The following is a 14531-nucleotide window of genomic DNA, read 5'->3' as shown; positions in this document are numbered from 1 at the left end:
CAAAGCACCATTCTTATGGGTTGCACGCGTTTGGGGTGGCTTGGCTTGCCATTTCCTTGCAAGTTTAGCCACAGAGGGTTGTAAATGTTGAAGTCTGGTGGCGTGCCACTATAGCATCATTACAGTGCCAGGTTTGATCCTGCCCTGTGCAAGTTTCCATTGGCATGAAATACGAGGAGGTACTTGTGTTGTTCGTTTCGTCAAACCAAACTCTGATTTCATGCATGTATGCCCTGCTGAGCTCTGTCTCTGACTAGATGTTGAACAGTATTGGCTGATCACAGTAGAGGTGGCGGGTGTCAGGGGGGTCAGGGGTGTGTGTCCATCGTCCACACTATTGGATAGGGTAGACTCCTCAAACTTCTGAGGACAGTTTATGCAAGAGATTCAAGATTGCTTTATTGTCTGTCACACAGTGACAGAAATTCTCCTTTGACAGGCAGAAGTGCAGTTCAGTTTCCACATTAAAAACACACATAGGTCACATACATTAATACATACAATAAAAACAGACAGACATTGCAGTGTTTATAAAATGTAGTGCCTATTTAAAAAGTCCAGTCATTTAAAGCAGTTTTACTGTAATTTCGCCATCATTTCCTAAGACCAGAGGGCAATGTTCAATTCAATCACGGCCAGCATTCCCAGCCAGAACTATGCACCCCTGATAGATCTAGTAAGTGAATGTTTTGGTTGCAACATGTTACTGATGCTGAGTCAGTGCCAGAGAGCCGCTGAGGCAGCAGGAGTCAGATAGGAGTCCAGTCTTTCCTGAGCAGCTGCTAACCTTTGCGGTGATTAATTGGTCTGCACTTTCCCCGTAATAAAAGCAAACATCCTGCCTCTCTCTCTGTATTTCTATGAGGGCCAGAGTCAACAGTTGTAACGTGATCAGGGGGAGCCGAGGTGAGGGCGTCACGCTTCTGTAAAGTGCAGGCACCCGTTTCATCAACATATAGGGGACCTGTGTATGTAGGGCTAAAACCATTATCCCCCAACCAGAACACGCGCACACACACACACACACACACACACAGACACACACACACGCACACACACACGCGCACACACACACACACACAGACACACAGACGCACACACACACACACGCACACACAGACACACACACACACACACACACACACACACACACATCCATTAATCAATCCCATCCCTGTAACTTCTCTCTCAAACGGAATGTTGTGGTCAGTTCCTCTTATCAGCTCTTAGAGCTCCAAGTCACACATCTTAGCGGGCGGGCTGTTTGCCTGTGCATTGCTCTGGCAATCAGATAAGCTAAGAGATAACAGGATAAGTGTGAATGTTTACCCCTGCAGTATGTTTTGGGACAGTTGACTTGCATCTGACCTCTCCCAGCCATTTATCCCAGCATCCTCTTGTTCTCCCTAATCCACCAAGTAAATCACTGTCTGCTCTTATCTGCGCCGAGGATGGTTGTTAACGTACTCTGCGGTCCTGGAGGTCAGAGGTCAACCCCTGACATGAAACACTTGCCTTTACTCCCCCTGTTGCCTGTCTATCTCCAAGGGAGACACACTGAGTGCTTTAACAGACACACAGAGCGAGGAATGGTGAGACAGTATAGGCCCCTGCCACACGATCACTGGTGGACACAATGAGACAGAGAAAGAGTGACTGACAGCATTAAGGAGATTAAAACATAAGGCTTTGACATGTCGTGAGCTTAGAATTATCTCCGTTTAGGGAAGTTCAGAGATATTGAGCGTCAAAGTTTTTACATTCCATTATGTTTTGTGAGATGGAATCTTTGTATTTGATTAATTACTAACTAAACAATTTCAACATTTTAAAAATAACACCACACAGGCATCAATAAACACCTAATGAATCAGATTATGTAAAAAACAAAATTTTGACCAAAATGGAGATAGAGATTTTGACAAAAATGGACCTTATAATTCTAACATCACAATGTGCACAAGCAAATTACATGATTGGATCATTGAGAGCAATTGTGACAGCAGGTGGTGAAAGCGGGCACAAGTCGGCAACCAATCAAAATGTTGGTTGTTGAAAATCAATGACACTCGCTAGTCAAGCCAAAACATTGCAATGCAGTGGATTCGTGGTGAGTAATCCCCACTACTCACTACTCTAACTAGGTAGTAGTGGGATTTACTCACCGAATCCACTGCATTGCAATGTTTTGAGTGTGTCATTGATTTTTAAACAACGTTGACATTTATTTACATTTTTCTGAATTACAAGTCTGAAAATGTTGATTGGTTGCCGACTTGTGCCCACTTTCACCAGCTGCTGTCACAATCGCTCTCAATGAACCAACCATGGAACACTTTCAGAATAAAAGTCAGAACGGTCCCTCAGTTGCGGACTTGTTCCAGATTTCACCAGCTCGTGACGTTAGAATTATAAGGTTCTATCTCCATTTTGGTCAAAATTTAGTTTTTTACATAATCTGATCCATTAGGTGTTTATTAATGCCTGTGTGGTGTTATTATTAAAATGTTGACATTTTTTTGTTAGTAATTAATAAAATACAAAGGTTCCATCTCATAAAACATAATGGAATGTAAAAACTTTGACGCTCAATATCTCTGAACTACCCTGAACGGAGATAGAACCTTATAATTCTAAACTCACGATTGAGATATCCCTGCCCTAGGGAAAGGTGATACTATACATACACATCACATTTTGTAGAAATATTTAGAAACAGAAAAGAAGTTATGAACCGTTCATTACCCAATCTTTTAAACTGCAACGCCAACATGAAGGCAAGAGATTACATTGACCAAGCGGAGGTTAATTTAGTGATTTGTCTCTGAAACTGTGTTTAGCAATACTCCTACTAACCACTACTGTCTTATAACAAGGCTCAAGGCGTCTGCACTGGTCCAGACAATCCTCCACTTAAGCTTGGGGAGGGATGTTTGACATACTAAATCCAGTAGAGTTAAACTAAACCACACATGTTGAACCTCCAAGAACATTAAATAAGCCTTTGGATTTGAGGTTGAATTTGTTTAAACTCTACGTGAGCATTTGGGCATGGGAGGAGGAACCATATGGAGAATGGAGATGGTGTCATGAACAAACCTACAGGGTTATGCACACAGAGGCAGGTAACAGCATCTCTAGTACTCACTGATCACACATCACCCGAGGGGAACAGCGTTCTCACTGAACTGACAACAACAGCTTCCACTTCTGATCAAATCACTATTTATTACGGGCTATCAAATCCTTATGACATAAAACTGACACAATGTTTCTCAAACTCTCTGATTTGTAGGCGTAACGCAAATCAAGCTGTGCAAAGCAATCAAAAACCTGACATTGTTTCTGTGCAATCCTATACTATCGAAAGAAGGCACTTGAGCATTTGTGGACAGTACAGGGTTAACACTGCCCACCCACCCCTGGAGAGGGGGCCAACACATGTTTTGTGTCATAGAGTAATCAGAAGTCTTGTTTAATGGGTCCAGTGTGTGGTGCTGGTCGGCTGGTGCTATGCTAGCCCATATCGATCAGAGGGGGAGAGAGGGGGGTGAGAGGGGGGTGAGATCACAACTCTATTTTTGGAGCTTGAGGTTTGGGATCACCTAGGGGTTACTGTGCTTTAAGAAATCACACAGGGGTGCATAGGAGGGAGGGGGGAAACCTGACACACACACACACACACACACACAGAGCCCATACTAACTCAAACTTTTTAATTTGAGATATCTCTTCTGAGCATCCAGTGCCTTTGGAAATTACCTCAATGGAGATGAGGGAGATGAGATGATGATGTAGTTTGTAGGATAGAGACAATTTAAAATACAGCATGTGCTTTTTTCTTTCTGGATTTACATAGATAAGCATCACAAAAACACATCTGGCCACTATTAACCCCCCCCCCTACCTCCAGCTTAGGCCCAGGACCACATCTCCATTACCCCCCATGTCCCCCCCCCCAGCACACTCCTCAGAGGGGTAGAGATTACTCTCTGGTTCATTTCTTCGTATGTCACCAAAATACCTGCATCAGTTTGTCATGGGGTTGCAGTTACATAGCCACTAAGAAGCGTAGAGGCTCTGTGGAACCAAGCATGGCATCAAGAGCCAAAACAACAACCTGTAGCGAATACCTGGCTAACAATCTAACAATTATATTAGAGTGTATAATGCATAAACTGGGCATAGTCCATGGTCTTTACTGGCTGGCTGCATTAACTTGTTGTTAACTTGTATGTTCATTACGTTACTTCAAATGAATGCCCCCTAAGTCAAATCCATCAACTGAAGATAACTCGTGAGTTTAGAATGATAAGGTTCTATCTCCGTTTAGGGCTGTTCAGAGATATTGAGCGTCAACGTTTTTACATTCCATTATGTTTTGTGAGATGGAACCTTTGTATTTTATGAATTACTAACTAATAAATGTCAACATTTTAAAAATAACACCACACAGGCATTAATAAACACCTAATGGATCAGATTATGTAAAAAAAACAATTTTGACAAAAATTGAGATAGAACCTTATAATTCTAACGTCACAAACTATCAAAGCTAATGTATAGAAAATTACCTTCACTTGGTGGCTACCCTGCTGTTAAGAGAAAGAGTCAAGATGTTGATTTGTAAAATTGGAACTGTCCATCCTCTCAGCCGGCAGCCTTCACCGGGGTCAGCCTCTACCTGGTGCACCGGACCGCTGAGCTGATGGCAACCACATGTCTGACTCGCTTCCAACTGAAATAACTCCCCCCGCAGTAAGACACCCTAGCAGGGCACGGCGGAGGGAAAACAACGCTAACACTTAGCACAGCTTGAACCCCCGAGATCCCGTGTCAAGAGAGAAAACAAAGGAGAAAGACGCTCTCTCTCTTTTCTCCCCCCCCAAAAAAGTCCCTTACTTTCACGGCAGTTGAGAAAGACAGCCGTGCTATACAGAGGAAAAATACGTATGATAATCTGCATCTGTAAATGTAATATGCCCCCCTGAATGCTTTCGCAGGCACCGCAAACACAGCGTTCAGCGTAGGAAATGTGTCCGTTTTTATCGGGTGGAAAGTTACTGTTTGCACCTCTGTGGTCGGTCTGTTGGAGTGAGGCCTGAAGTTCCATCAAGAATTTGGATTTTTTTTTGGTCTTGGATGCTGTCCTGGGCTAGGTTGGTGGTCAGGTGATCTTAGTTGGCTGGGTTTGGGAAAAAGGCTTTGAGACCATAGTACCATACACTGGCCTGGCTGAGGCGGTCTGCTAAACTCCTTACAGAAAGCTGTTAAATCCACAAAGTATGGAAATAACGTTCAGGAGATCCTTTTGTGATACAAATGCAAGATTCTTTTGATGTTATGGGCATTAAGGGAATAACCATTAACCTCCCATTTCTGCTACTTATACAGAAACGTCACATCATGGCTTTGGAGCAGTGGAGCTCCACTAGTTCCATTTCAGCATATGTATTCCAGTTGCAAAGGGTCCTCCTCCCCACATATTGAGCTTAGAACTGAACAGTCCACAGGCTGAACACAATGAATGAATTACTCCTGAATGGTTCATTTGATCTCATGGATCAATTGTCCAGACAGACTCTCTCTCTCAGTAGCAGAAAACAAAATCAAAAATAGAAACAGAGAAGCCTTGTCACTGGCATTGATGAGTGATATACACATTCTTGTAATGTTGCACTCAATCTGACAGCGCCTCTGATCTTCCATGTCAGGCGTTTTGTATAAAAACAATGAAATGTTGTGATTATATTCAAATCTGTGCTTTTTTAAACACAGAAGCCCTATGCCAAGGCAAACCGCAGAGAGACCATCTATTGTGCCAGGAATTCCTGTGGCTGCACAGAGATTCTAGGTATTGAAAATATCCCTTTCCCTCCTTTCCCTCTACGGTTCAAAGTGTGTCATTATGAGGAGGAAACACAGGCTTACACACTCCCTTTATGTGATCTATATATATATATTTTCAACCTTCCTCTGAAACTCAATTATGGCCTAAACTCCCTGAATAAATTCCACTTATGGGGCTGTGATTATGATTTATTCAACGTGGCGGAGGACTCCATGTGATAAAATGTTTAATGAATGGGATATTACAAGTATCTGGGGAAAAGAGCTTCTGTTCTGTAACTAACAGAGGGAACTCTAAGCCTCAGAGGTTGGTGCCTGTCAGTATGTGGTTGATAAATCACCCAGCGTGCATCCTTATTCAGACAGACAGCTTAATCAGCCTCTCTCACAACACAACAGATAACAACATGGCTGCCTCGGACAATGGGGACTATGTTGTCGCTTATGGTAAAGAAGGGTGTCGGTCTGGACCGGGTCGAAGACAGTTTGGGGCGGATGGGGAACAAACTTTGGGAGGAAGGAAGGGCTATTGTGGTCTTCTTCAAGTAGGATAACAACAGAAATACGACGTGGCATCATTCTGAGGTTTTCCATCGTTTGGCTCCTCTCTGGCCAAACCAAAGCAAACAACATCCAGTCAGAAATAGAAGCTGACCTCTTCCCAAGCGACATGACATTACTGATTGTTTATGTTGGCGTCGGTCTGAACACAATTTGTACTTTTAGCCTTTACACAAATAACTCATCGTTTGACTGACATTCTGAGCTTCGGATGAACTTTTCAATATTATTAATTTTCACTACTCTGTCAAGGTTATCATCTGTAATCATTTGGTTCTTTTGCTTTTGGGAGCAGAGCGGATGTACATAGACTTGGATACGCTGTTTTCCTCAGACTTCTGGCAAACTGATTGATGTCAAGCTGGGGGTAATTGGGTTTTTCAATGGTCCCCTACCATGTGAGGACACAGGAAGGAATTGTGTACAGATTGTTTGACCCGAGGATATGAGGTCAGCGAGGAGTGAATGACAGACATTATCTGGTCCCATGCCCCTAGGATGTGTTCTGTGTATGAGGCCATCAAAGCTGAAGCCCCCCTCACGAGACATCTTCTGCCCCTCAGCACTGAGTCTCCTAAAGACACCCGCTTTCCCCTCTACTGTGTCCCTAAAAACTTCTACGGCCCCCTTGTACTGTTTCTCTGTTTTTCCAGTGTAAAAAAAATAATAATAAAAAAAAAAGTTTAGAAGAAGGTGATAGGACAATGTTTTTCCTTCTATCAATGGCCCCAGGCCTGAGCTGGATTACTCTTCCTGCTACGACTGGTGGATTGATGATTCACTTCCTTAGTATTCAAATGTATTAATTGTAAGTCGCTTTGGAATAAGGCGTCTGCTAAATGACGAAAATGTAAATGTAAATGAAACATTGAATTGGACCATGCCTCCTCCATGTCATGAAGCTTGGTTGCTGCCACGATATGTGGTGGAGCGTTACTGTCCTTGCACCTACCACACCAAGCCTTTACAGCACCCTCCCTTCTTTTGGTAAATGCTTTTTTTAACATAGGCGCGGTTTTCCCAGACACAGATTATGACTAATCCTTGATTAAATCAAACTTTCAATGGGGGATTCTTCATTCAAAGTTATTAGTCTAGGACTAGGGATTAGTCAAGGTCTAGGAAACCAGCCTTAATGCATTTAAATAAACCTCCCTCAATGCTGGTGGTATCGTGATCCAGGTTGCTTTTCAATGCCTTTGGGGGCAAGTTTTTTTTTCCCTTTTCTTTTTTTTTCTTCTTTAGGTGAAGAAACATGACAGAATGTTTTCAACACTCAAGGTCGCTTAGACCTGCAGAAAGGCTGAGAGGTGAAGAGTCTTGTTTTCATCAGTCGAGGGGGAATGGCAACATCTGCTATGGAGAAGCAAATTAAGTCACTTGGAGAAAATGACTGAAAGTTGAGTCATGGGATTGTACGTTAGGAGGACTGTGGGTCTGTTAATCATTTCCTCCTCGGGAGTGAAACAAAAACACAACAAAACAACAGGGCAGGTTAATTAGTGTTTGGGTTGGCTTTAACACAAGTCTCCGGTTGTCATTAACCACCACTCACAAAAATGCCTGGGACTCCGTTTCGGTGCATTCCACTGTGAGGTAAAAACGGCAGTTACTGTAGGTGTCCAATCATTAGCTTTGACCTTTGACCTTGAAGAACCAATGTAGTCATTCAAAGTCTTACACTTTAATAATACCCTTAAGAGAAAAACACAAAATATTACATTGTGAAATCTGTGCTCCCCTGCCATGCGGATACATACCCTATCGGTGCCCCTCCAATGGTCTAAACTTGACCATGTGCCCCCACACAGTTGAAAAACGTCGCACTAAAGTGCCCTTTTGAGTGGCAAAATTAGAGGATGTGCCCTATTGGCTGCCCTTCCAATGGTCTAAACTTGACCTTGTGCACTGATGGGGTCCCATGTTGTGCAGTAGGTGCCCTTCTTTTTTTCTTTTCGCCCCCCCTTGCCCTTCAAACAGCCAATCAGAGTCCACCACTGGGCAGGGATGACATCGACTGTTCAAACACAAGAAGCTGCTGTAATTGAAAAGGAAGGAAGTCCCAACAGGAAGACAGTGACTGTGTGGTGGATGTGCGCTGTCGTGCGATTCCAAACAAAAGGCTCATCTCAGTCTCACACTCCTGTGGATATTGACGCGGCGGTTGGCCTGGGGTAGGCGCTGTTGCCATGGTGACCGTCGGTTGGGTGTCTCTCTAGCCCCGAGTGCTCTCTCTCAGACCAGCGCTAGTGTACATAGGGTCTGCCAGGAGTCAGCAGGATCAGAATCTACACTGGAGAGCATAGAGAGGCTCTGCTAAACCAACTCTAGCTAGGCTAGATCGCCTTTATTCCTCAACAGAAGAGAGAGTTAGCAAAACTTCACAGCACAGCATTTTTCCAGGGCCCTCTTTCTCCCTAACTAGGAGGTAATATTCTAGTAAGATATACTGTTGTGTTTGTTTGGTTGTATTGACTGCAAGCATTTTCGGGGGGCTCTCGGAAAAATGAGAGCTAAATAAACTTGCTTTGAAGTGATCTTGGTTGGTTTGTTGTGTCAGAGATCGAAAGGGACTTTAGTGTCTAGGCCTACTATCCATTCAGCTGTTCCAGGGAAACACAAGTGGTGTGTTACTCAACTTCAGGAGAATCAGTTGAGTACTGTATTACCCAGGTCGTGAGCTTAGAATGATAAGGTTCTATCTCCGTTTAGAATGATAAGGTTCTATCTCCGTTTAGAATGATAAGGTTCTATCTCCGTTTAGAATGATAAGGTTCTATCTCCGTTTAGAATGATAAGGTTCTATCTCCGTTTAGAATGATAAGGTTCTATCTCCGTTTAGAATGATAAGGTTCTATCTCCGTTTAGGGCAGTTCAGAGATATCGAGCGTCAAATTTTTTTACATTCCATTATGTTTTGTGAGATGGAACCTTTGTATTTTATGAATTACTAACTCAAAACTGTCAACATTTTAAAAATAACACCACACAGGCATTAAGAAACACCTAATGGATCAGATTATATAAAGAACTCAATTTTTACCAAAATGGAGATAGAACCTTATAATTCTAACGTCACGAGGTATCTAGGAGAGAATGTATCTGCTATCATGTTTGATGTTCAAACGTTGAAGTGTTGTACGTCTTCTCCCTTATTCTTCATGGTGTCGTAGAGCACTTACAAACATGAACAAAATATGAAGATATATATTATGTATTAAGAAAACCCATTATTCTCTTCCTAACCCTCCTTTTTAATTACCCATGGTTGTACTGTATGCATGCATAGTTTGGATATATTTAGATAGAAACTGCATTAATATTGTATAATGCTACGTATTCGAAAAACTTTTATGCTTCCGATTACAGTAAAGCCAAATCTTTTTTGTGCTGAAAGCTAAAAGCCTGAGTCGTGTCTCTCCTGCTGTACTCTGTAGCCCTCGGCTAGCAGCAGCAGAAGGCCTGTCATTGTTTGCATTGGGAACGCTTCAGTGAGTCTGGATCTGATGTGGTCTGACGTCTGTATGTGTGTGTGTGTCTGTGTGCTGTTTGCTCCTTTCTCCAGGGCGGCCAATGAACTGTTTCGCCTGAGGAGCGAAGGGCACGGGTATAGATCCAAAGAGAGAGAAAGAAAGAGATAGAGAGAGAGGTTCAATCATTCAGCACCCATCTCCACTTCCCCGGCCGTTGCACCATGAGCTGGGATTGAAGGGTCGTCATCACCAGAGCTTCATTTTATGGTAAGATTTTACAATTACAATACCTGTCTATCTTTGTTTTATTCTCTAGGCCTACTACTTCTCCTTCTCTAGAGTCAGAGACAGATTGAGACTTTGCGTTTAAGACTCTTGCATACATGGAATGACTACATATGGTTTACATGTGTGTTTATTTTTCCTTGCATGTTGCAGTCCTTTTTAAATTGCTGCATCAACAGATTAGCATCATAAAGCACGTCATTAGGATATTCACATAGCAGACAAATCACTCTGAGGTTATCAGGAAGGCCCAATTTCTTAGGCGGCTTAAAACATAAACATGTGGTTTGGTACATTTGTTGTTAAAGGTCCTTGAAGTTTATGAAGGCTATCGAGCCATGTGGTATAACTTAAGTGTGTGAGCGATTCACAGGTTAAAATCTCTCTGTGCTGAAGCGAGCCAGCCATCTTTTCATATTCGAACAAAATGTTTGTTCCCAAGAGAGCCTGAATACTGTAACACAAAGCACATGTGAAGCATGAGAGGGATGGGTGCAAAACGCTGACGGATTGGAGGGTTCAAGGCAGAGACTCCACCTTGTTGGGTTGGTCCTTGTATGCTTACAGTATCAACGCTCTCATGTGTGCCGTGAGCCATGTATCATGTGATGATGTCATCAGGGTGGGGGGGAGGAGCGGAGGGGGGAGGGGGGGGGTAGAGGGCCTGAGAACAATAGCAAAGCGGACGAGAAAAGGGCAGAGTCAGCAGGAAACGCTGTGTGACGAGGGGTTGAGGGGAGGAAGAGGGGGGGGGGCTGCACAGGAAATACGGAAAGACCCAGCAGGACCACTATGACCCGAGGGTAGGAGAGTGTTCCATGCAGGCAAATCCACCAACCACCACTCACTCAGATTGGAAACAGGTTGTATCTCTCAGAGGAACCAGAAGGTAGCATGGGGGGGTAGGTAGCATAGGGGGTTGTAGTTGTCTACACGTTATTGGCTGAAAATAAAAAACAGACCTCCTAGGAAAAGAGCCGGCCGGGCGGTACGTGTGTCACATGCGAGGTGTGGCGCCGCAGGTTTCTCTGTGGGGGAAACGTGAGACTTCCTAAGGAGTCTGAGGGAGAGGGAGTCATGACCGGGCCAAGGAAGGAGGGCCAGGAAGACGAACCAGGACGAACCAGGAAGCCAAACAGAACCTGACAGGAAACAACCGAGGAAGAGACTCAGACTAGCGCCACTGGGGGATGAGCCAACAACACTGGTTCCCGAGTGACTCTGCGTCAAGGATATTCATCAGGGAGTCTAAATAAAACATACAGGTAAACAACCCAGAAGGCCTTTCTCCCAGGCTTAACTTAACCCATTGATCTGAGAGCCTCATGGAATACTTTTTCATTGGCTACTGGGGAGAGGTGACCTCTGGTGACCTCTCTAAAGAGGCCTGTCAAGGCTCAGAGAAGAGAGGAAGCCATGAGCCAAATGCGTGAGCGTCGTGATCCCGGTTTGTACTGGTATTTGAGGAGGACACAGTGAAGCTTTTGTTTGCCAGTTGGAGAGGCCTCGTCCAAACCCACCCACCCACCCAAGGACATATGGAGAAGTGCTGTGGTCAGTGCGTTTCACTGGAAAACATCGAGTGTGGCACTGGAGGCCATCGTAAAACACTTTAACTGCATTGTAAAGGGGAGGGGGGGGATCTGTGGCACCAGAAGTGTTTCTGTAGGGTGCACAAGGGTAGCATGTGTCTTTTGTGGCCAACTGTTTTGGCTCGGTGCATACGAAGGGTGAGGGTGTTTTCTAAGCCCCACAGCCTAACGCATGACATTCATGCATCTTCACAGTGGGACTTCAAGTTGAGGTACAATACGTCTGAATTAGCTCTGACGCATTTTGTTGCTGTTTTTGTTGCTAGGTGTGAGAGAGAGCTCGTCAACACACCGCCAGCATGGACGTGAAGAGGAAAGAGATGGACCTGTTGAGCAATAGCATTGCTGCCTATGCGCACATCAAAGGTCAGTGAATATTATAGGAACTGGGTATAACTGCACATCTTTAGTGGGTTCAGCTTTCACATTTGTAGTATATTAAATTAAACTGGTCAATGCTTAAACATGATTTATTTTTCATTTCCTTGAGCAATGACAGAACTGACAGTGAGCATTGGAAAAACTCAACATACAGTACAAACAATGAGTCATAGCCTGACATGGCATGAGCCTGATACGACTGGTGGATTGATGATTCACTTGCTTAGTCGAATGTATTGATTGTAAAGTCGCTTTGGAATAAGGCGCCTGCTAAATGCCAAAAATGTCAATGTAAATGTCATGTCACAAATTTCGTTGTATGGTACCTGTACTATATTAATGACAATAAAGACCATTCATAGCGAGAGGGGTGTTGTTGTTGTTTTTTAACCTGAACTCACAATTTCTTTTCCTTCCTCCTGTAGAAAACCCGGAGAGCTTCGGCCTGTACTTCGTGATCGGGGTGTGTTTCGGCCTGGTCCTGACCCTCTGCCTCCTGGTCATTCGGATCTCCTGTAAACCCCGCGCCAACATCACTAACACCTCCACTCCCGAGAAGAAACGGTTAAAAGACTTCAGCGAGGACGAGGACGAGGAAGAGAGTGAAGACGAGGAGGAGGACGACAGGGATGACGTAGAGGCCCCTGCCACCCTGCCTACCACAGAGATCCCCATCGGCAACCGCCACAGCCAATCGGACGGAACATTGAGCGTGAACGTGTTCACCTCGGCGGAGGAGCTCGAGCGGGCGCAGCGATTGGAGGAGAGGGAGCGAATCATACGGGAAATCTGGAGGAATGGACAGCCTGACATTCTGGGTTCAGGAACTGGCACAATCGGACGGGTGCATTACTACTAACACCCACTACCACAGGACCGCTGTACAGTATCGACATATTGTATACGACTACGGTGCCTCAGTCTCAGTGGGGACATTGTGGACCATTGCCAAAGACTCAATCATAGCTAGCTTTGGCTTGGTCCAGTACCCCTGAGTATCCCCCATTGGACAGAGGGGGTGTCATGCTTTGGCATCTAGACAGGTCAGCAGTGACATCCTAAAGTACATTTGATGTGTGAGGCATGACTGTGATCCTAGGTGACAGGGATGGACAGTGTGAATGCACTTCTCTATGTATCCCAATGGACATGTGTTGCCTACCACTACCACAATGGAACGACCACACAGTTAGGACCGATTGTGCTGCCTGTCACGTGGTCTAAAGATCACAGTATGATCACAGTATAAGACCATATGAGGCTGATGATTGAGGTCTACAGAAAGCAGTGGCGGACTCAGGCTGTTTGAAGGGCAGGGGGGGGCGAAAAGAAAAAAAGGGCGCCTACTGTACAACATGGGACCCCATCAGTGCACATGGTCAAGTTTAGACCATTGGAAGGGCAGCCAATAGGGCACGTCCTCTCATTTTGCCACTCAAAAGGGCACTGTAGTGCGACGTTTTTCAACTGTGGGGGCACAGGGTCAAGTTTAGACCATTGTAGGGGCACCAATAGGGCACGTCCTCTCATTTTCGCCACTCAAAAGGGCACTTAAGAGAGACGTTTTTCAACCGTTGGGGCACCAGGAGGGGCGGTCGCCCCCCCCTGCCCCCCCCCCTCTGAGTCCGCCAGTGACAGAAAGTATCGCCTATGAAGCACAAAGATAGTTAGTAGATTGTTTAGAGCAAGGCTACAGCTATTGAGGAATAGTCAGAGATAGGACCGATTAATTTGCAGTGGGAAGTCACTCCCCTTTGTTAGCAAAGAAGGCATTTTTCCTTCGTCAGTGAGTTTACAACAGGACAAGTCTTTGAGCTGTGTGCCATTTTGTAAGGAAAAGGTCCCCGATGCCTTGGAGACGTCTGGGAATCCTCCGGGAGGAAATAGACTCGCCTAAGTAAACAAGATTTACTGGATCATTTTTCACTTGATGTCAAGTCATTTAGAATTGGACTGTCTAGAAGAAACATACAATAATTCTGTTTTTAGAAACAATTACACTAACGGAAATTAAAGTATTACACTAATTGGACTGTGGGCTGTTTCTGTTTCTAGTGGTTTCTCAAACCGACAGTATGCTTTAGACAAACAAACAAAGCTCAAAATGTCTTTAAGTCATGGATTTTTAAACGAGAATATAAAGCTTGTCTGGAGCAAATGTTTCTTTTTTTACTGACATTTAATAAGACAACTGAAAAACCTTGGTCGAGCAATATAATTATAAAGGATTGAAAGGTCACTCAATTGTTAATTGTTTTTCACAGACAATTGCTCCCATACACTGTGTGCCTTGAAATGTTAAAGAGATTATTTTCATAATAAAAATTGTTAGAACATTTGCGCTGGGTCTAAATGTTTTCATTCTAAGCTCAGAGAGTCCTTTTCTAGG

General features: G+C 44.2%; 1 protein-coding gene across 2 annotated transcripts; it reads left to right on the top strand.

Moving 5' to 3' along the window:
* The first annotated feature begins 10034 nt into the window (after positions 1-10034).
* Positions 10035-14474, top strand: eva1ba (eva-1 homolog Ba (C. elegans)). Of its 2 annotated transcripts, XM_080540827.1 has the most exons (3): positions 10035-10151; positions 12028-12127; positions 12568-14474. In XM_080540827.1, the coding sequence occupies exons 2-3, from the start codon at positions 12061-12063 to the stop codon at positions 12999-13001; spliced, it is 501 nt and encodes a 166-aa protein (XP_080396953.1). In that variant the 5' UTR covers positions 10035-10151; positions 12028-12060; the 3' UTR covers positions 13002-14474. The 2 variants fall into 2 exon arrangements, with proteins under 2 accessions (XP_080396953.1, XP_080396954.1); XM_080540828.1 differs by lacking the exon at positions 10035-10151 and having other exon boundaries at positions 11918-12127.
* The last annotated feature ends 57 nt before the right edge of the window (positions 14475-14531 follow it).

Source organism: Nansenia antarctica (assembly GCF_963989245.1).
Source record: "Nansenia antarctica genome assembly, chromosome: 10".
NCBI lineage: Eukaryota > Metazoa > Chordata > Actinopteri > Argentiniformes > Microstomatidae > Nansenia > Nansenia antarctica.
The sequence above is the reverse complement of the archived record's forward strand: the minus strand, read 5'-3'. Positions and strand labels throughout refer to the sequence as shown.

Excerpts from the sequence above, each read along its gene's own strand:
- eva1ba (XM_080540827.1), top strand. The coding sequence starts at position 12,061 with ATGGACGTGAAGAGGAAAGAGATGGACCTGTTGAGCAATAGCATTGCT. Across the intron at positions 12,128-12,567 it reads TGCCTATGCGCACATCAAAG|AAAACCCGGAGAGCTTCGGC; the intron begins GTCAGTGAATAT and ends TTCCTCCTGTAG.